Source organism: Apteryx mantelli, chromosome 3 (genome assembly GCF_036417845.1).
Source record: "Apteryx mantelli isolate bAptMan1 chromosome 3, bAptMan1.hap1, whole genome shotgun sequence".
NCBI lineage: Eukaryota > Metazoa > Chordata > Aves > Apterygiformes > Apterygidae > Apteryx > Apteryx mantelli.
Window position 1 is genome coordinate 67532890 of NC_089980.1, and position 22453 is coordinate 67555342.

General features: G+C 39.4%; 1 protein-coding gene across 1 annotated transcript in view; it reads right to left on the reverse strand.

The window, feature by feature from the left end:
* Positions 1–22453, reverse strand: part of SYNE1 (spectrin repeat containing nuclear envelope protein 1) — a 276957-nt gene that overhangs the window by 219627 nt on the left and 34877 nt on the right. Inside the window, exons 10-17 of the mRNA XM_067293579.1 lie at positions 20451–20558; positions 19556–19693; positions 18143–18307; positions 14913–15025; positions 14199–14367; positions 10483–10579; positions 8706–8908; positions 528–692 (exon numbers count right to left, since the gene is read on the reverse strand). Coding sequence (XP_067149680.1) covers positions 528–692; positions 8706–8908; positions 10483–10579; positions 14199–14367; positions 14913–15025; positions 18143–18307; positions 19556–19693; positions 20451–20558 — 1158 coding nt within the window. The remainder of the gene's footprint in view (positions 1–527; positions 693–8705; positions 8909–10482; positions 10580–14198; positions 14368–14912; positions 15026–18142; positions 18308–19555; positions 19694–20450; positions 20559–22453) is intronic.

Here is a 22453-nt window from a genome sequence, read left to right on the forward strand (position 1 = left end):
TTTTCCAATTAGTTGAACCTCTTTCATGAGGCAAAGGTAATAAAAGTAATGTCAGACTGGTTTGGGGAACACATTTTGTTAATTAATTAGCACCATACATGCTGTTTCAGTACAGTTACCGAGTGCAACTTTCATTAAAGAGCATTAAGATATATTCACTTTCACCATTTAGCTTTATAGAGCTTACATTAAAAATAGCTATTTAAAACAACCATTTTTAAAAAGAACATTAAGAACATGCATTAATAATATTCTCTGTATTAAGACAGGCAACTGTAAAGAACTACTGGTTATGCTAGCTGAAAATATCAAAAAAAATCATATAATCAAAAAGGTAAAAAAGGCAAAAAAAGCCAATAGCAACAGACTGCTGTCAACAATTGATTTCTAATTCAAATAATTATGAACAGTTAGGCACCTAAGTAAACTGTCCCATAATCCTCTTAGCAGGGCAAATCTTAGGTAGTCTTGCTTGCACAGAAATGGCAAAGTAACTATTTAAATATAACAATTGCAAAGGCACATACTTGCTTAACTTGCATAAACAATTCTCTCCATCTTCCATTTAGTAACAGAAGTTGCTGCTTAAGGTCTCTGGAAATGGTCTCATCACATGTTTCAATTAGAAAATTACCAGCGTCATTCATGGCTGTGTGCTGTTGGATCCAATGAGGTAAATGCCGGAAGAAATCCTGAAGAACAAAATGACACCACCTTTCCTAAACCTTTGCAAAAAGTCATTAGCTTAAATTATGACATTAAAATTTAGTCACCAGCTAATGGCTTGATAAAACTCTTTGAACAAATATCCTCTGAAACACTTCACATTGGGTATGCCAGAGCAGGATTTTTAAGTCAGTGAACATAAGTCAGTGAATTAAAAATTGTCACCATTTTACTCATAGCTCATTTTTACTCCAGTGAGTACTTCACTGCACTTCAGTTAAATTAATGGAACTCCTCCTGAAGAGAAAGGATTTGATCTGTAATTGGAAATACTGTTAGGGTTCATCTAATTTCTGTCTTGTACTGACTCAGTATGGGCTGATAGTAACCTGGAGCATGTACAGACTGTAGAGATCTTTCCCCTTCCGTGAACCACGTGCAGCTTAGCAAGGCCTGGTGCCCCAGGAGACCTGAGCAGACTGGTGCTCCACGGCTGCTGCTCCTATCTTGGAGTAGTTTAGTGGTGAAGGGAAAGGGCTGTCACTGATTCTACCCCTGGTCTGGTGAGACAACCTAAATAGCCAAGCCATTGTGAAATGCTTGTGTGTGTCTTGTAGGAAGGTTCACACACATGAATTGATAGACCAGAAAAAGACTAAATGCCCCCCTTCTTCATTCTTCCTTCTTGCTTGCCAAGAGCCCAGGAAATTGTTCCTAAGAAAAGGTATCTTCAGGCACCAAGGCTACAGCTATAGCAGCAAATTAAACAGGACTCAATCACTATCCCATGATTGTCCACACTTAATTGTTAATACATTCTCTGATACAGTTTCAGCTTGTGCCAGCCACCCTTCTCCCAGAAAACGCACAGTTCAATGGAGAGCACAGGACAAGGACTGTTCCCAACAGACTGAATCAATGAGGCCACCTTCTTTTGGGGAAGAAATAGAGCAGCCACAGGGATACAAGCTGAACCATGCCACTTCGTCTTCAGGACCAAAGAATGGGCACTGACCCACTTTGTTTATGGCTATAGAGCTAGCCTATTAATTCCAACACTGCTCATCTGACAGTGATTTTCATGCTTTTCTCAGGGGTAGACACGAGAAAGCCTAGTTCAACTGTACTGTCAGCAGTCTCAAGTTTCCGAGCTACAGTTCTGAAACTTTATAGTTCATACATATCAGAATTTGCCTATATATACAAATATTTCCAATAGAGCCAAAAAGAAAATGTCAAACGGATATATACTGCTTAAACCTGTAGGAGAGAGAACTGAATAACACTAAGTATTTAAAATTCCTAAAGCTGCGATGGGTAAAGAGTACAGGTGCTCTATACGACTATATCAATGAGCAAGCTTCATCTTTTAGCAGATTAAACGTTTGAATCTTCTTCCACTTGTAGTGGAGCACAGGCTCTTGTTGTGCTCATGATAACAATGCTGATCTATCAAGAAACGCCATAGAGCATTGCAGATGCATCATATTAATCACAGAATCACAGAATCACTGAGGTTGGAAGGGACCTCTGGAGATCATCTAGTCCAACCCCCCTGCTCAAGCAGGGTCACCTAGAGCACATTGCACAGGATTGCATCCAGGCAGCTTCTGAATATCTCCAGAGAAGGAGACTCCACCACCTCTCGGGGCAACCTGTTCCAGTGCTCTGTCACCCTCACAGTGAAAAAGTTTTTCCTCATGTTCACATGGAAGTGTCTGTGTTTCAGTTTGTGCCCGTTGCCTCGCGTCCTGTCACTGGGCACCACTGAAAAGAGTCTGGCTCCATCCTCTCGACACCCTCCCTTCAGATATTTGTACACGTTGATAAGATCTCCTCTCAGCCTTCTCTTCTCCAAGCTAAACAGGCCAAGCTCTCTCAGCCTTTCCTCATAAGAGAGATGCTCCAGTCCCCTAATCATCTTTGTGGCCCTTCGCTGGACTTGCTCCAGTAGTGCCACATCCCTCTTGTACTGGGGAGCCCAGAACTGGACGCAGTACTCCAGATGTGGCCTCACCAGGGCTGAGTAGAGGGGGAGAATCACCTCCCTCGACCTGCTGGCAACACTCTTTCTGATGCACCCCAGGATACCATTGGCCTTCTTGGCCACAAGGGCACATTGCTGCCTCATACTTAACTTGGTGTCCGCCAGCACTCCCAGGTCCTTCTCTTCAGAGCTGCTTTCCAGCAGGTCAATCCCCAACCTGTACTGCTGCATGGGGTTATTCCTCCCCAGGTGCAGGACCCTGCACTTGCCTTTGTTGAATTTCATGAGGTTCCTCTCTGCCCACCTCTCCAGCCTGGCCAGGTCTCTCTGAATGGCAGCACAGCCCTCTGGTGTATCGGCCACTCCTCCCAGTTTTGTATCATCAGCAAACTTGCTGAGGGTGCACTCTGTGCCTTCATCCAGGTCATTGATGAAGAAGTTGAACAAGACTGGACCCAGGACTGACCCCTGGGGGACACCGCTAGCTACAGGCCTCCAACTAGACTCTGTGCCACTGAGCACAACTCTCTGAGCTCTGCCATTCAGCCAGTTCTCAATCCACCTCACTGTCCACTCATCTAACCCACACTTCCTGAGCTTGTCTATGAGGATGCTATGGGAGACAGTGTCAAAAGCCTTGCTGAAGTCTAGGTAGACAACATCCACTGCTCTCCCCTCATCTACCCAGCCAGTCATTCCATCATAGAAGGCTATCAGATTGGTTAGGCATGATTTCCCCTTGGTGAAGCCATGCTGACTACTCCTGATCACCTTCTTTTCCTCCACATGCGTGGAGATGGCTTCCAGGATGAGCTGCTCCATCACCTTTCCAGGGATGGAGGTGAGGCTGACTGGCCTGTAGTTCCCTGGGTCCTCCTTCTTGCCCTTTTTAAAGACTGGGGTGACACTGGCTTTCTTCCAGTCCTCGGGCACCTCTCCTGTTCTCCATGACCTTTCAAAGATGATGGAGAGTGGCTTAGCAATGACATCCGCCAGCTCCCTCAGCACTCGTGGGTGCATCCCATCAGGGCCCATGGATTTGTGGGTGTCAAGTTTGCTTAAATGATCTCTAACCCACTCCTCCTCCACCAAGGGAAAGTCTTCCTCTCTCCAGACTTTCTCTCTTGCCTCCAGGGTCTGGGGTTCCTGAGGGCTGGCCTGAGCAGTAAAGACTGCAGCACAGAAGGCATTCAGTAACTCTGCCTTCTCTGCATCCTTCATCACCAGGGCACCCACCCCATTCAGCAAAAGGCCCACATTTTCCCTAGTCTTCCTCTTGCTGCTGATGTATTTGAAGAAGCCCTTCTTGTTGTCCTTGACATCTCTAGCCAGATTTAATTCCAAACGGGCCTTAGCCTTCCTCATCGCATCCCTGCATACTCTGACAACATTCCTATATTCCTCCCAAGTGGCCTGTCCCCCTTTCCACTTTCTGTAGACTTCCTTCTTCTGGTTGAGTTTTGCCAGGAGCTCCTTGCTCATCCATGCAGGTCTCCTACCTCCTTTGCTTGACTTCCTACTCATAGGGATGCACCGCTCTTGAGCTTGGAGGAAGTGATGCTTGAATATTAACCAACTCTCTTGAACACTCCTTCCTTCCAGGGCCCTCACCCATGGGATTCCTCCAAGTAGGTCCCTGAAGAGGCCAAAGTTTGCTCTCCTGAAGTCCAGGGTTGCGATCCTACTTGGTGCCCTGCTGCCTCCTCGCAGGATCCTGAACTCCACCATCTCATGGTCACTGCAGCCAAGGCTGCCCCCGACCTTCACATCTTCCACCAGTCCTTCTTTGTTTGTTAGTACGAGGTCCAGCAGCACACCTCTCCTTGTTGGCTCCTCCACCACCTGGGTCAAGAAGTTGTCACCAATGCTCTGCAGGAATCTCCAGGACTGTTTGTGCCTAGCTGTGTTGTCTCTCCAGCAGATATCAGGGTGGTTGAAGTCCCCCATGAGAACCAGGGCCTGGGATTGTGAGGCTACTTCCAGCTGTCTGTAGAAGGCCTCATCGACTTCCTGATCAGGTGGCCTGTAGTAAACACCCACAACAGTGTCACCCATGCTAGCCTGCCCTTTGATCCTTACCCATAAGCTCTCGACTCGCTCTTCATCCACCCCTAGGCACAGCTCAATACATTCCAGTTGCTCTCTCACATAAAGAGCAACTCCACCACCTCGCTTTCCTGGCCTGTCTTTCCTAAAAAGCACGTAGCCATCCATGACAGCACTCCAGTCATGCGAGTTATCCCACCATGTCTCTGTAATGGCAATGAGATCATGGCCCTGCGACCGCACACACATCTCTAGTTCTTCCTGTTTGTTCCCCATGCTGCGTGCATTGGTGTACAGGCATTTCAGAGAGGTGATCGAGCATGCAGGTTTCCCAGGAGGGATAGAAGAGGGTCCTCCATAGCCACATCCCATGCGCACTTCCCTGGCTGCATTCACCTGCTGGAGGCATCCTGACTTGAGCAGTCTTTTGCCAACTACCCTGTCACTATAACTCTCCCCTTCCCCCGTCTTTCCTAGTTTAAAGCCCTCCTTACCAGGTTGGCCAACCTGTTGGCAAAGACCCGCATGCCCCGCCTCATGAGGTGGATCCCATCTCTCGCCATCAGTTGTCGATCTTCAAACAGGGTCCCATGGTCATAGAAACCAAAACCCTGTTGCCAACACCAGTGGCGCAGCCAGTCGTTAACCTGGAAAGTCCGTCTCCTCCTCCTCTCATCCATCCCCCTCACTGGCAGGATTGAGGAGAAGATGACCTGGGCTCCCAGACCCTTGACCACCATCCCCAGAACTCTGAAATCCTGCTTGATGGTCTGCAGTTTGCCCTTGGTGTCATTGGCACCCACATGGAAGAGCAGCAGTGGGTAATAGTCCGAAGCGTGGACGAGCCTTGGCAGTCTTTGCATGACATCTCTCACACGAGCCCCTGGCAGGCCACAAACCTCTCTAGACAAGAGGTCAGGTCGGCAGATAGATGCCTCCGTCCCCCACAGCAGGGAGTCCCCCACAACAATCACCCGCCGCTTTTTCCGGGTGTTCCGGTAGGGCACAGGGTCTGTTGTCCCGGTTACTTCCCTGGCAGCCATGCCCATCTCCTCCTCATCCTGGAGGGCACTAAACCTGTTCTTCAGCTTCAGGTCTTCAGGAGGAGTAGGAGCCTTTCTCCTCCCACGAGCAATGACCAGTTTCCAGCCTTCTTCTATGATGTTATGATGTACCGTTTCACACGGCACAGAGCCCTCTGGCAACTCCACTGCTGCAGGGGGTTGGGACTCCTGGAGCTGCACAGTCTCCGAGAATACCCTGTCTATCTCTTGCTCTGCTTCTCGGATGCTGCGCAGCCTACTGACCTCCTCCCGTAACTCCCTTACCTGATGACACAACTCATCAACAGCAGCACACCTCCTACAGGAGAGCTGGCTGCCAGCCCAGGCCTCCCGGAGAGGCCCCAAGCACTCCCTGCAGCCTGAGACCTGTAGAGCTGCATCTACTGTCAGAGGGTCAGTCTGGGTCCAAGCCTTAATGCTATTAATGCTTCCCATAATCTTGTTTTCCTGCTGGGCATGCTGAAAGGAAAATTAAAATAGCTGTCCTACTCTTTGTGAGCACAACCAAAACAAACTACTGCTGAACGTGGTGCTAGTCAGGTCTCCACTGGTCAGCCTTACTAGAGGTCAAGAAGGAACGAGCACACCCAGCAAACTACTTGAGTCCTTGTTCCTGCATGCTTATCCCAACAAACTATTGCCTTCCTCGGATCCTGCTGGGGAGCCTCTCCACTTCAGAAGCCAGCCTAGAGCACGTGCTAAACTTGGGCGAGTCTGGGATGGTACGGTGGGAGCACACATCAGTCCCTATCATCCAATCAACCAAAACAATGCAACTTTATTAGAGCTATCCCCACATGAAAACTAGGAGCTCTCTGATATGCCTTGGCTGCTGAGGAAAGGTGCTGTACGGCATGGTTACAAGGAGGCTGTGATATGAAGTGCTTAAGAGGCACTGCTAGTAAACAAAGGCATTCTAGAGCGATTGTTTTGTTTGCCGATATATTTGTTTGCCATTAAATTTCATGTATTTGTACAGAGAGAAATCCAAGTGCATACTGATTTTTTTTGCAAGCTTTTCTGTGTTACAGGTTCATAATAGGGCTTCTAAAAGCAGAGAAACCAATGTGAAAGCCAACAGACCAGTTTACTTTTGCAAATGGGACAGCAGCACACTTACTGGTTTTGAAATCATACCAAGATAATGGATGGGAAGAGCAAGAAAGCAGGACAGCACAGTAGGGAGCTATTCTGGTCTATGCCTAGGATAGAATATAGTGCTTTTGAGTAATGCAGGTAAGGGCAAGGTTTGCAAATGAGCACCAATTAAATCTTCATATCATGCTACTGACATATCTGTGGCTTTAGAGAACAATTATTGGAAATATTTAAATAAGTTTTATGCCAAATTCCATGCAATCGTTATCATCTTTCACCTGAGAATCCAGTTGCTTGAGCTGGTATCTGTACAGCTATTAACTGTACAAAACAATATATTACAAGAAATACTTTTTTTTTCTTTTTTTTTTTTTTTTTTAAAGTTACCAAACACTAAAACCATTAAATCAGAAGAACCATCCTTGGAACTGTCTAAAAATATTTTACTTCTGTGGAGTTCTAGATTCAATATTAATATTAGAAGTACCTTTTAAACTATGTATCTCAGTCTAGAGGTGGATTTTGTTATGTCTTAGTAATCTGTCATCAGTTTTGAACCAATGTAATTTTAAGAAAAAATTAGCATTTCAGGAATAGTAATGTTTTCAGGTCTAAGGTTTTCAGCAAGGCTATTTAAAACTGTTTAGAGAGCAGAAAGATTGTAAGTAGTCAGACGCACTTTCGGATTTAGGCTAGACATCAGAAGAAAATATATACTGTAGGGACATGTTCAGATATCTGCTTTGAAAATCTGTTTGAAGGTAAAGTTACAAAATTGATCAGAGAGGTATATAGGTTTTTTATTTAATTCATACACTAGGATATAAGAATATTTCATTACCAATCTTATCAGATGAGCGATCCTTCTTGCTCACTAATAATAACTTTTGCTATTTATAGTATGGCAAACTATTGAATCCTTTTTATAGATTTATTTTTATTTAAAAAGTGTATTCTCCTATATCAATTCAAATTACCAAATTCCACTCCCCCCCAAAAAAATTATACTGCTCTGTCATGTAACATGAAATGGTCTTTCCTGAACTGATATCAATTTGACATCTTGTGACCTATGAAAACCAGAAGCGAAAACCTTCTACTGTTACCCAGTCCCAAAGTAACAGCTATTACGTTGCATCATTACTCAGGTTAATCTGGGTCTTTATTGAAGTTACACAAACACACGTCTTACTGCTTCAGTACTCTAATATTAGAACATAATACAATAGCAAAACAATCTTTAAGATAGCAGGTCTTCAAAACAATTCTCTGAAACATTTCTAAAACACCAGAGGAAATGGGTTAATTACTTGCCCATCAAACATAACTCAACACATATGGACAATGTTGTCTTGTGATGACAATTAACACTGAAAGCTGTCATCTGTATGGTGAAAAAAATCAATGGAAAAAAATAATTTTGTTTAAATGTCTTCATACATAACTCCAAACTGCACAGTCATTTGCCTTTGTTTTTAGTGGAGCATGTAACAATGCTACCCATGAGCAATGCTGTCCTAAGTTCACGTCAAAGATGCCTCTAGCCATGTCCTCACAGATGACACTTTCCTTCTTTGCTAGTATATATAAAAATATTTGTTCACGCTATATATGCAAACACTGAAACACCTAAGAAGGTGGCAAACTGTGTGCCAGAAACTGAAAAATATTCTGAGTATTGAGATAAGGATTTAAGGATATCCAGCTGAAAGATAAATACTCAGAAATCTCACCCTAAGCCCTCACTCTCTTCTATGACATTTTGTAAAACAAAGCAAAACCCAAAACACATCCCATATTTCATAATTTACAAAAAAACAGATATAGATGCTATTATTCCATACCTTTTTAGACTGTTCAGGCTGATTCAGCATTTTTTCAGCATCCTCCAGCCAGGCCTGCAGACCTGCAACGGTGCTGCTGTATCTGTCCCAATTAGCAATTACCTCTTCCAACATGCTTCTTACACTTTTCACCTCTACCGAGAGGTTCCTCCATTGTGCTGTTGTTTCACTCATGAATTTCATCACATTCTCAACTTCTTCCACTGAGATACAAAAACCACATTGATTGTTTACGTTCATTATTATTATTTTTGTAAAGCTTCATTTTATGCTATGCTTATCCATTCCCATTAGGGAATTATAATTTACTAAAACATCTGTTTCTGTAGGTGTTTATACACATATGCTCAGGTCACAGCCCAATTTTAGTGCAAAATTATGGCTGAGAAATGAAATCTGTATTCTAAACACTAAGGATAAGTACATAAAATGAGTGCAACATTAACATAGTCACACTGCATATTCAGTGTGGTGTTCACTTGCAGCAGAAGAAAGCAAGAGAGAAAGTTTCCTTAAAAGCAGAGAATATTACAAATGTATAATATACAAACACATATTATGTCTGTGTTCAATAGTACTGAAATTCCAATCACCCTTACACTGATTTTGAAACCAAACTGCTGCTATTTTTTGACATTTACTTTTTAATATTTTCCTCAATGCAATAAAGGTACAAGTGTGTCTCCATTCCAGAAGAAAAGCAGAGAGAGGGGGAAAAAAACAAAATAAAACAAAACAAAATCCAGAACAGACAAATCTTGAGACTTCCTTAGTAAAACACTCAAAATACTGACCTTTAAAAAAATTAGTTTCTAGCCAGGGTGTCCTTAATTTGCACTGCTGTTTCTGAATTCACATGAGTGAACATCTGCTCTTTAGAAAATTATTTGACATTGGATTTTTTAAATACCATGGGTTAAATCTATTAACTTTACATTTTGTAAGAATAGCTAGTCAAAAATGTTTACTTTTGTAAAATTCAAGTTGAGTGTCACCATCAACAAAAAAAAAGATATGTATTTTCTCTCTACATCTGCTAACCAGTTTATCAGTCACAGCAACCTTCCACAGATATTACTCTATTATTATCTCAGTGGAGATTAAAATGATCTTATGTTTGTAACAAACTAGGTCAAATATTGCCCTGACGCAATCTCACTGAACCCAGCAGTGCTGTTTAGAAATTACAGGAGGCAGCTGTTGAATTGGTTAGACATTTTTCACAAGTACATCCATAATTCAAGTATCATTTGGGTTCCTTTTAGGTTTTCAAAGTTAATGAAGAATCTGTAATAAATCAGGGGTATTTTTGCCACTACAACAATACCGGGACTGAATCTCTGGCTGTCTCTTTCTAGTAAAGCAAGCAGTGACAGGGAGTGCTCCCAGGCACCAGAACATCACCTTGCCAACTCCTAACTTGGTCTCTACCCACTTTTGGTCCAGATCTACCACACTCTCTGAAACAAATCCTGGGCACGATTCAGAAGTTAGCATGGACCATGGACTTTTCCCAGTAGGAAGTTGGAACATGACCACCCTCTTCTGGAGAGTAAGAAAGCTTAACAGCAGGAAGACAGGCTGTTCCACACCAGCTAACCTCATGCTAGAGATAATATAAAATTACTATCAGAGGTGCAGTCCCTCTGGTGGGCCACAGCTGCTTTCCAGCTGTACTGCAGGGACGAAACAGATAGTAAGAGATCTTTTTAGAGGATGTTTATGTCTAAAGAGATTAAAATGGTGTCCCCATGACAATAGAAACACAGGTATTTACCTGAGCCATTTGCTTTGGCATACATTTCAGCTGCTTTCTTCAAGATTTGATATGTAACTTCATACTGCTCAAAGAATTTACTATTTTCAATAACAGACTGAAAAGAAGAAAAAATATTACAGAAGAGAACATAAAGATACATATTAAGAATAACAGTATTTTCACTGAAATTAATTTGCATCAGGAAAGTTATGGTATTCTTAAACTTCACTATTGCTCCATTCATTTATAGAACAATATCCAAATTTCACCTTTCCAAATTAATGGTAGAGCACAGTCTCCCCTCACAAATTCAGTTTATTTGCTTTGCATATGGAAAGAATATTTAACTTCCTCTGAGGCAGTCTGCTAGTTGCTTAGTCTTGCTAGTACTCATAGCATATGATAATTTGAATGTGCATAAACCAAACAACTAATTTAGAAGTTATTTAATGGAAACTATTTCTCTACTGAAAGCAAACTGGAATCATTTTAATAAAAAGAAATTTCCCTCTTTGTAGAAGGTCACCACAAAATTCAAATCCACTTAAGCTTTAAAAATTGCTCCTTTGCAGAAAGGCAGATTTCAGTTTAGGAGATGAAATATATTTGATTATCCTTCAGTTTTCCTTTACCTCTTTCGCAAATGGTAAAAATAACATTAAGGAAACACTGCACAAAGAGATGCTGTTTTTTCAAAGTGTGACAGTGTTTTTCCTTTGGGAGCGATATTTTAACTATGTAATGTGTTACAGAGTGATGAATAACTTATATGGAAATATTTCAGTCACAAAATTATGCTTCTTCAGCTACTAAGTGGCATTGACTACTTCATTTTTTTTAATGTTCTGTCAGAAACATTAATTACATTAAATGTCTGTATTATTACATCTCTATATTATGCAAGCATATTATTATATGATCTCTTGCATTATCACTCCTATAAAGGCAGAAAAAATGTTGTTGTTTTTTTACTCAGCTTTCAAATTGTCTTGCTTAATGTACTTACATGGAGTTTTGGAATGGTTTTGCAACCTATGCTACTGCTCATGCTTCCCCAGTTACAGTCATACAAATTTAAGATGAGTACATCCCAGGTATGTCTACACAAGCTTTGGAATATCAGTGGACAAACTTCTACATATACTAGCACCATTTTGGTATAATGGAGTTTCAAATGAGGTCAAAATTCAATGTGCTTGGCAGAGAAGAATTAAACTTTGTGTATTCATCAACCCACATGAAAAAAGCTTTAAAAATGAATCCACCAGCTAGTATATAAAAATCTCCCATTTAAAAGCCTTTTACAGTTGTGACATCAAATCAACACAGATACCTACTGCAAAATTTAAAAATGTATTTATAACCACAGAAATTAGAAGTCAAGGACAATCAGAACTTTTCTCTGCATTATTATTAAAAAATGTATTCTATAAAGTATACAGAATTGCATGCATTACCATGAATTACGCAATAAACTCCTGACTTTTCACTTTTGCTAACCCCCCCCCCAACACAGGCATTTTACTCTGAACCAAAAACACTTCATAAGAGAAACTAAGAGACTGTATCAAACTACTTATACAATGCTGATTTCGAGAGCACTTAGAAATATTTTCTAAAACTAAATAGACTATAATCACTTTACCAAGTAATAATCTCTCCTAATTGACAAGAGGCCTTAAAGAAAATACATTGTTGTTCATGAATGTATATAGCATTAAGAAAAAAAAAAGTGTTAACACTGCAATGCTAAGCAGCAGCTATGGATTAGAATCCATGGATGACTGTACCCCAGTGGCCTAATATTTCCATTACAGCCGAGGCTCTGGTACCGTATACTCCTCAGGCTGATGGTGTACAATCTGTGATGACCTTTACTTATGATATATGACACGCTAGTGAAAAGAAGACTGGATAAAATAGCAAGGCACCACTTTTATTTATAAGCTAGAATATACAAATATATTCAAGGTATATGTTCTAACCAGAGCCAGACTGTACACCGGGTCCTAGAATACCAACATCACTCAGTCTGCTTTGGCAGAGAAGCAAAACAAACTCACTTTTTATCTCCTACCATAGTCACTTAGGGTACTGACTACAGCTTTCCTACTTAAGAGCTGTATTTGGCTGGAAGAGTAACACTCAGCTCTTGCTCCCAGAAACTTGCTGCTAGTTAAGCCAAAGAAAATAAAGACTCTTTCCATCACTTCAACCCTGGAAGGAGCCAAAAGTGAATGCCAGCAGGAGTGTAACTGAGCTCTACCTGTCTTCTTGTCCTTGGACAATTTCCTCATTTTGATGTGATTCAGTTTCATAAATGATGCTAGAAGTATTTTTTCCCCCAATGACCAACTCAGCATTAACAGTCTGAAGCAAAGGAATAACTGAGGAAGTCATAAAATAACATACAGATTCACCACTTAATGTTCATTTTAAAGGATAAAATAAGAATGTGATATAAAATAATAAGGCAAAATTCAAGCTATCCACTCCCTCAATTACTTCCCTTGTCACCTTTTAGCACTCTTAGAGACAGTGTTATGGAGCATACAAATGGACTATAACTCCTAGTTATTGCACACCACTCTAGCAAACAGTGTTGTTTTAAACGATCATCGGAATTTTGCAGAGCTTGTCCAGTACACCTGAATTTTTATGGGTCTCTAACTGTTAAAACATAGAAAGGGAAAAGCATAAATAGGTCTTCAATTCTCACTTTGCTGGGGAACCTTATTGAGTTTGTTTCCAAAGCAATAAGAAGTACCAGGCTATGGGGCCATCAGTAGTTCTCTCTACCCAGTGCCCTGGCTCTAAATGGGGCATGAATTCTTTCCAAATTGAATTCTCCTGTGCACTTCTTTCTCATATGGATTAGAGGGAAGGGGAAAAAATACTTAGCTCAGCCCTGCTTTTGAAAGCATCCCTCCACTCATGCCCCAATAAAGAACTGCAGCAGTGGTACCATTCTGCCAGCCAGTTGGCACTGCAAGAATAGATTTAACAAGATACAACGGGATAAGACTAAAAGGGAAAGTATCAATGAGTATTTGTCAATAGGCTTTGTTTCTTAAAGTGATATATGGATGACGCAGAGCTGGAACAATCTCTTTCCAAAACAGAAATAAAATATTGGATTTAATATTCTAATGCTGAGCAGGAGGGGGAAAAATATTCCTTAAAAGAATAAAATGACTCCTGTAACAATATATTATATTCAATAAATACACAGATGCAGCATAACTTTTTCTCTCAGTTGGAAGACTTTTTTTTTTTTTTTTTTTTTTAATTTGTACTGTGGGGGACTGCATCCCCAAAACCTCCTCTCTCTACATATTGTATTGTGTATTAGCACTATAAAGGGCACCTACACAGTTGTAAAAGAGGAAATGAAGTTCTTTGGAATTTCTATGTACAGTGAGTCAAAATCTTGGATTCAGAACCTCCAGGTAGGCTCAGTAAGTTGGTGGTCAGACAGTTAGCAACTGGGACATTATTTCTGTTTTAGAAGAGATAGTGCAAAGAGAATCATTTTCACATTTAGCCTTCTGACTAGGGTTCTTCCACGGAGAAGGCACATTCACCTCTGAAAAGATATGCCTTAAGAATTCAGTCATAAAGTTGTTAACTGGCAAATATCATTTCTGTTTCTGCTTTTTATTTATTCATTCCCAATCATTTTAAATGTGAATATTTGAAAAAATAGTAATAAAAAGATGACAAACCCAACTTACAATATAATTTTGAAGAAGTAGTTCTACTGACTCTCGTCTTCCATATTTGATAATCCATGATTTTAACTTTGATTCAGCAAGGACTAAGAGTGACAGTAGACGGTACTTCAGTTCCAGAAACTCCATTTTCAACAGATGGAGATCAGACGAAGAGGCAACAAAATTAAACCTAGAAAATGAATCATACTATAGTAAATCACAGCAATACTCATTTTGCAGAAGAGACTGGAAGCTCTAGTTACAGGTGAGACATTTTTCTAATCTTTGATCTATTTCAGAGTCTACAAACATTTAATTTTGCATGATGAAAATTCTGATGCCTGCTCATTAATAGCAAATGAATTATTGTTGTTTATTCACAGAAATCATCAGCTTACATCTGTTACTAAGTTTTGCAAAGTGATTTTTCTTTTTTTTTTCGCATGCATCTGAAGTGTTGTTACATAACATTTGTCCAGGGGCAAGTAATAACAGGATCAATGTAAAAAAGTATTCCTTTCCAAAACCCACAGCTTATGCTGACTCTCAATCTTTAATGCATCACACTTTTCAACATATTTTTTATGTATATTGGGGGGGGAGGGGGTCCTTCCAAATTTTTTTCATGCTTGCTACTGAGAAACATTAGACAGTGATTTCTACACAAGCAGATTCTAAAGCAAACAGGTTCCCTTTCATTCACAGGGGATTTTCATTTCAGATCGAAAGCCTTACCTCTCTGCCATATCCTCTAATTGGTCAGATGGAACAGGCACTCCGTTAACAGACCTGGTCCGGTGTATCTCATGGAATGTCTTTTTGTGACCATCTACGTTTTTCAGCAGATCCTGATTTGATTTAAAGGGAGAGAAAGAGAGATTGAGAGAGAGAGAAGGCTCACAATAGGCTACCTAACTAATAAGCACAATTTTAAGGCTGCACTGATGACTCAATGTAGTTAACTATTTGATCATGCTGTCACATTTGCATGCAAGGTTATGCTTATTATAAAAGCATTTACAGCAGCTTGAACATTTACATAGGGAACCCCCTTATGAGATGCTCTGCAAAAGCAGTGTCTAATTTAAAACAGAGAATGCATACACTGCAGAGGTTTAACAAAACATGAACTCTTAACTATATTTAAATAATCCCTGAAACACAGTCTGCAAATACTCTAATATCACAACTGCATAATCTTGCTAAATTTACTGTTTATGTCTTTATAACAGATACTAACCTTTATTAAGTATTGATTCAAATATTCAGCAACTAATCTGCTCCTTTACATAAAGGCAGGAGATCCAGAGCTCCTTATGTAAGTACACATTCAGTATTTAGTGAACTTCTTACTCTCAACATCAAAGCGTTTCAAGATTGCTTTCTATACATTACACGAATGAACGCAGAATGTGGTACCCAACCTGTGTTCCTGTGATAAGAATTGTACCAGCAAAAACCTTACAGCAGAGCACATTTCGACTGTAACTAAGCAACACTGCTTCAAACGGTTTCCTGGAGATTACTTATTAAAATGAATGACTGGCAATAGTCTCTGAACAAATATCTATACCAATAACAGGCCAAGTCCCCAGAGACTGAGGAAACACAGCAGTGGAAATTTGGCTGTATAGAGACAGCCCCAGCATAAAGCGCACAGAAGGCGCTTGACACAGGGGATCACAAGAATCCCCCCTCACCTGGGTCAACAAAATGCAAACTAGCGTATTGAGCACAGACATCTGTCTGCTTCTGGGTGCTGAAGGAGGATTTCCTCACAGGTAGCATCCAGTGCTTGCACGACAGAAATCCACGGTAATTCTAATGGCTCAGCTCACCAAATCATCCCAATATCCCCATCAACCCACCTATCTTTTCTCAGTTTTCTGCTTCAGCAGAGATCTCGTTGCGAAGGGAAATGAATCAGACTTTCTCAGTTGCAAGTGATGCACTCATTTTACCATGGGAAAACTTCACTGAGGATATCCTGAGACTAACATACTCTCATGTAAAGGATAGACTTGAAACGAGTATCTCGGTAGCTGCATTTGCGACCTTGCCAGACAAAGAAGGATGTCCCTAACATGCGTAAGTAAGTCAAAATAAAATGCAGCAGTTTTAAAGATCCAACATCAACAGGAAGCTCATGAAAACTTTTATATAACGTACTCCCTAAGTGGAATCCTGCTCTGCAAAAGGAGTCTGAACAAGCAAAGATATTTTCCTTAATTTTTTGATCTGGGTGGCAATGTTAACTAAAATGAACTTAACTGCTTACTTAATTCCTTGAAGGTTTGTCTAAGTAAGCTGATACATTCTGCATTAGTTGCAAAATGGCCATAAGCTATAAATTTCACTAATATATCCATTGTCAGATGAGACAAAGACATAAAGAAAGTGATGAAGCTATCTCGACACAACAAACAAAAAACAACAACTTCCTGCCAAACACTGATTGAAAAAGTACTCTAATGAACTGCTGGTACTATCCAATAGCACATTAGGGTTCATCAGTGCAAATGTGAGTGACAAAAAAAATTCCAGGAGCTGATATAATTACAACTACTTCTGCTGCAGCTGTCCCATCCCATTCCCATGGGAAAATTCACCTGGCACAGACTAACCTAAATAGAAGTTTATCTGTTGGAGCAGAAATCCCACATTCACCACAGCATTTCAGATGCAAAGAAATTACAGTTCAGTAAACATTGTTTTCTGTTTCTTATGAACGTATTAAAAGAAGGTCTATGGTGTTTACATTATAAGAGCAAAAAAGCATTTGGCTCGCTTTTTGTAATCAAGTACCAAGTCCCACGAATCCTGAAACACTTGATGTTTCAAGAAAACTAATCAAACTTAGCATTATGAGAGTCTGACCTTGAAAGACAACAATAACTTCCTCTCAGTTTCTTAATATTGTTTTGGTTAAATTTTATTAGCTAGCACTTAACTCCAGCATGTAAAGAATAGCTGGGAGAGAGACTCAACTCATCTTCCAGCAAAACATTGGTTGTCCATTCTGACTATTCCAAGATGACGATGAAACTTTTCAGCTTTTCATTATATGGCATGACTTTTTAAAAATAAAAAGCACATATCCAAACCACAAGCAACAAGAAAACTACAATCAAGTTTTAAAATAATATTGATAGAGAAACAATATAAAACAATAGTCTTACTGCCACAACTGCAACCTTTCTCTACAACACATTTTTTTCCTTTATCCTTTTTATTTTCTGTCTCAGTTTCTTCTATCATTTCTCCAACAATTTCTGTCTATACCTTTCTCATAATATATTATGTAAATGCACATACAAACCTCATAGTTTGGTTTTGAATGAGAACTTGGATTCCACAAAGAACAACAGCAAAGGTATTAAAATTCACCTGGGAAAGTTTCCTGTTTACCACAGCAGAATGGACTTCTCATGCTATTTGTCATTGCAATACTATGAAAATTCACTTCATGCTATCTTCCCCCAGTCTTGGCTACAATATCAATTCTATTGAATATCAGCGCACTTAAGTATCTTCTCTCTCTCTCTTTTCCTCTCATACTCCTGCCCCTGCCCCTTCCCTATTCACCCAACAAGCTCTTATTGGTTAAACTATGCACCCAGCTTACTAGCTCCCTATGGAACTTTATCCAACAGAAGTCCTAGAATAAGGGAGCAATTAACATATTACTATCTGATAACTTTCAGAGAGAAGAAGCAGAGAAAATCAAATGCAATTCTGAACATCGCTTGTAAGATACACAGACATGACAGTTAAAGCTACCACTGAAAGGAAGACGCATAATCTTTAGCTACTGTCAAGATGAGGCAACCTTACCCAAAATGAGACTAGTGGAAGGCAACTAGCCTTCGAATCACAAATAATAATCTTTGTTTGTATAGCATGATTGATTTACAACCTTGGAAACAATGAAACATAATGCATAGAATGAATGTATCTAGATCTACCTTATGTTGTTCAAGCTTCCGATGTATTATATTTGCTGTCTCCTCATGAGCTTGCTGAATAGTTATTTCTTCCCTCAGAGCAGCCTCTGCTCTATAAAGCCAAGCACCTATGGTACCCAAAGGTGCAGGAAGAGATTTATCAAGGTGTACCTGCCATTCAAGTAGCTACAAAATAAAAGTAAAGAGGATTGAACTTCTGTCCTTGCTTAATTGTACAAACAAGTATATTGGGGGGGAGAGACACTGTATGCAGCAAGAAAAAAAAAAGAAGAAGAAAAGCATAACAAAATATGTTTGAGACATAAACCTGGCTATATCACTTGACATTACTTCTGGAGTTATAGCATTCTCACAGGCAACAAAATCTCTGTAAGAATTCCCTTATACATCTATTTTCCTTCCAGAAGGATAACTGAGTTACAGTACTGACTGCATATAAATTGGAACAACTGACAAGCTGAAGATCTGGTATTTTGTCAATTAACAGTCACAGTAAGACATATGAGACTGCCTTCTGTTCAATGTCATTTATTTCATACTCTTGCATAAACCTTTCTTTTATATATATACATATATATGTATACACACACACACATATATACACACACACACACACACACACACACACACACTCTTTGTGTGTAAAATGCAGATGAGTCTCAAATGACTGAAGTCAAGAGTATAGCAGTAAAGCACCTTGTCTTATCAGCAATCCGAGTTATGGGAGTGAAAAATAATGAAAATAAACATGTCAAAACTCCAAAATACTTTTAAATAGTTCCTCTGTTAAATATATAGGGAAATCTATGATGATACACTGAGTAATAATGACTTAATTACTTTTTATTTGGGATGACCAGTATTATTCACTTGGGATTTTTCACTCAATTATTACAAAATTACCTTTCTGAATACTAAAATTCATTTTTTATTATTGCAAGTTCAGACCAAAAATAGTATTAAATCTTTATTTTTTGCTAAAGCTTTTAGTATTTCTTACACAGAACCATTTTTTGTTAATTACAAAATATTATACTAGAATTTTGCAGGCAGCTTTAGTAATTTACATTAAAACATTGCAGTTTGAGGGGGAATGGTACTTTATTTTTTTAAATCAATAATGTTTTGAATTTGGCTAAACACTGTTAACACACATTCAGATAAAGGGAAATCTCTAAGTATGGTCCATGTCTTAAAGTTCATATTCTGTCTTTGCTTGAGCAACTACTAAAAGGGACAGTATGGTAAATGTTCTCAAAACAAACAGAATATAATTCAACACTGCCAGAGACTTGGTCCATATTTAGGTTCCTAATGCCTAATAAAATCAATAACAAACAGGTGCCTAAATGACTTTAAAACTGTTGCTCTTCATTTAATATAAAACATATAGCATGCTAATTTTCAACTTACCCTGGATGAAACTCTGTCCCAAGCTTGCTTCACTATAGCTTGATCAAGTGATAATTTACCATCTTTCCGTAATGACCGAGTTACAAGTTCAATCTGTTTCCTTTTTACTTCATACTGTATTCTGAAATGTTTAAATGACTGCACAAAGAGAAAAGCACAAAGTCAAAGAAGGAAATTGTACAACATTTATGGCATACTGCCACCTATATTAGAAATTTATCCTGATAAAAAGCCTAATACTTCCCAAAGAAGAATAGCAGTAAATTCGTATGTTTAAAACCTTCCTTGAATTGCATTTTATTAAATATTTTAATACCCCCTAGAGAACCTAAGTAGGACTCCAGGAAAATATAGGTGGGACTTCCAAATTCCCCTTCAGTCAGAAAAAGTAGCAAACAGGCTAAATGCTGCTTGGGATGGACAGAGGATGCTTTTAGAGCAGCCAAGCTTCAGAAGAAAATTTAGGCTGAAATTTCTATTACAGGTTTAGACATTCACCTTTGAGAGAGGTGTTAAAAATGAACCTCTAAGCCCTGTCCTCTCCACCTGTCACCTCATCCAGCCTTCAGTCATACCTCACCATCTGAGCTATATCATGCAGGATCTGGAAAGGTTGTACAGACACATGCTCACTTCTAACTAGGACAGCCCTTCTTCACGCTGCTAGAAAAAGATCTGTGTTAGGCAAACCATCTGTGCACAGTTCTAAGTAGCAAAGCTTGAGCTGACATTATAATTCCTCCACAAATGAAGGGCAATCTAATTTGTATCCTTATTTCTTTAAACTACAGCATGTCAAATTATATATGTGCAGGCTGCATAAAATTACGTGGCACATATTACACATAACCATGGAAATAATCTCTTATCATACAAAGTTTTCCCACTTGTTTACCTGATATTTCTCCTGTAAGCTTGTCTCTGCCACTTGTGCGCGGGCTATGTCTCTTTCAAACTGCTCTGCCCACACTTTTAGGTCTCTCAGCACCAGTCTATCTTCCTTCTGTGTTTTAGCACAAATGCAAAAAAACATTGCAGCCTATTAATAGAGGTGTCAGATATAGTCAAGAAATCAACATTTCTCCAGCAAGTCAAGTTCATTAGTTGTAGTTAAAGTCAATGGAAACATCTGGGCCAAATTCTCTCATTACTTTTCTTCATGCAGTCTAACTAAAAAGCATTTTTTGGGTATGAGAGGAAAACTTAACACCTAGACATGTGTGAAAACACAAAGACTATTTGGGTCATTACAGTGTCAGAGCTATTACTTGCAGTTCTCTTCTGAAGTTAACTTAACACAAAGTCATTTAAATATATCTCAACAGATAATTTTTGTCTTCCACATATATTCAGAGTGAATTTCCAGTAAAAGGTAATCGAATTGAGACAGGAAGAGATTTCATCATCTTTTACCACTGTTTTATTAATTGGACTATTACTGCTGAAACTAAAAAGTGTAATAACAGCATGATCCACACTTATGCATTTATATTCTAAATGACTTGAGGGGAACCCTTGACATCAAGCTCTAAGTTCAGAAATGGGCAAAACGTTTTGACAGAGAAAGTTTCAGCAAGGAGAAAAAAAAAAAAAAGAAAGGAAGAAAACTAATGTATTCATAGTTTCTTTTGCTTCTATGCCATTTTATGGTTTTGAAGAACAGCATATTTGTTTTCAAGTTTTGCTTTAACACTTTAGTCTATCATGGCACTAGTTCTTTGCAAGGCTGCAAAGTTCTCTTCAGGATTCAGTGATCAGGCAGTGAAAAATAGAGAAATACCAACAGGAAATCTCAGGTCTATGAGCATGTTATATGAGAAGGTTAGCAGTCTTGTAGGATACAAGCGTTTGTCTCAGATTTCTAACCAACGAACCATATGTGCTGCCTGTTAATCAGAAGCTACTCTTTGAAATCAGCAAGGCTGTATTTCTGTAAAATCAGTGACTGTCAGATCTATCACAGTCAACAAATGCAATACCATACCATCTGAGTTAATCACTTAAAATAAGTGATTAAGTTTCAAACATTACATGAGACCAGGAAAACTGGACCATGCGTTATATAAAAATGGCTAGTCACTGATTGTACTTTTAAGAAACAAAGTTCTTTTCTTTTAACAAGATCCTAATCTAGGAAGGAAGTCAATTATGGTTCTTTTCTTTGAAAGCTGCTTCTAATGTGTAAGATATAACTTTCCCTAATCATTTCAACAGCTTGGAACTGCTGGTTGCAGTCCCTTCAGTCCAGCTGAGGGCCTGCCAATAGGAAAAGAACTCGATGTATTTCTACTTACTCTCTTACAGACCCTCTACTCAAAACAGTGGCAGCTGGTTGGACAGAATTTGAACAAGAGATTGTGGAAATATCCACAGGTATTTTATCTGGTAAACCACCAGGTTTAGCAGCTGCACTGGAACAGCCGCTGCACTGGAACAGCCTAAAGTTCCCTATAGTTCTTTTCTTTTCACCAAAGGCAGGTGCCCAAGAAAAAGGAGAAGGCATATATGACACATCCCTGTTCCAGCTATCCATAATGCTTGGATTTCATTAATGCACATGGCTTCTCAAGAGGCCAAAGCTCCCAGTGCTTCCAACTTGTCCAATCATTTAGATATGTAGAAGGAAAATAAAAGTAATGCTATTCTGGTTTGATAGTTATAGCTGTATGTGCAGAACGACCACCAAGGATTACTTCCTTTTGAGAAGGAAAATGTATAAAGTTGTTGTTAACTTACTAAGCTATCAAGAAAAGAACTTCTGTATTAAGTGCCTTCCATTCATTAGGAATGTTAAGTTTAATAAGCCTATTGAGATCACTATTAATATTTAGCAGTCAGATCCATAAAGGTAATACTAAACTATGCATCTTAAAGGACTGATAGTCTTATAGCAATCTT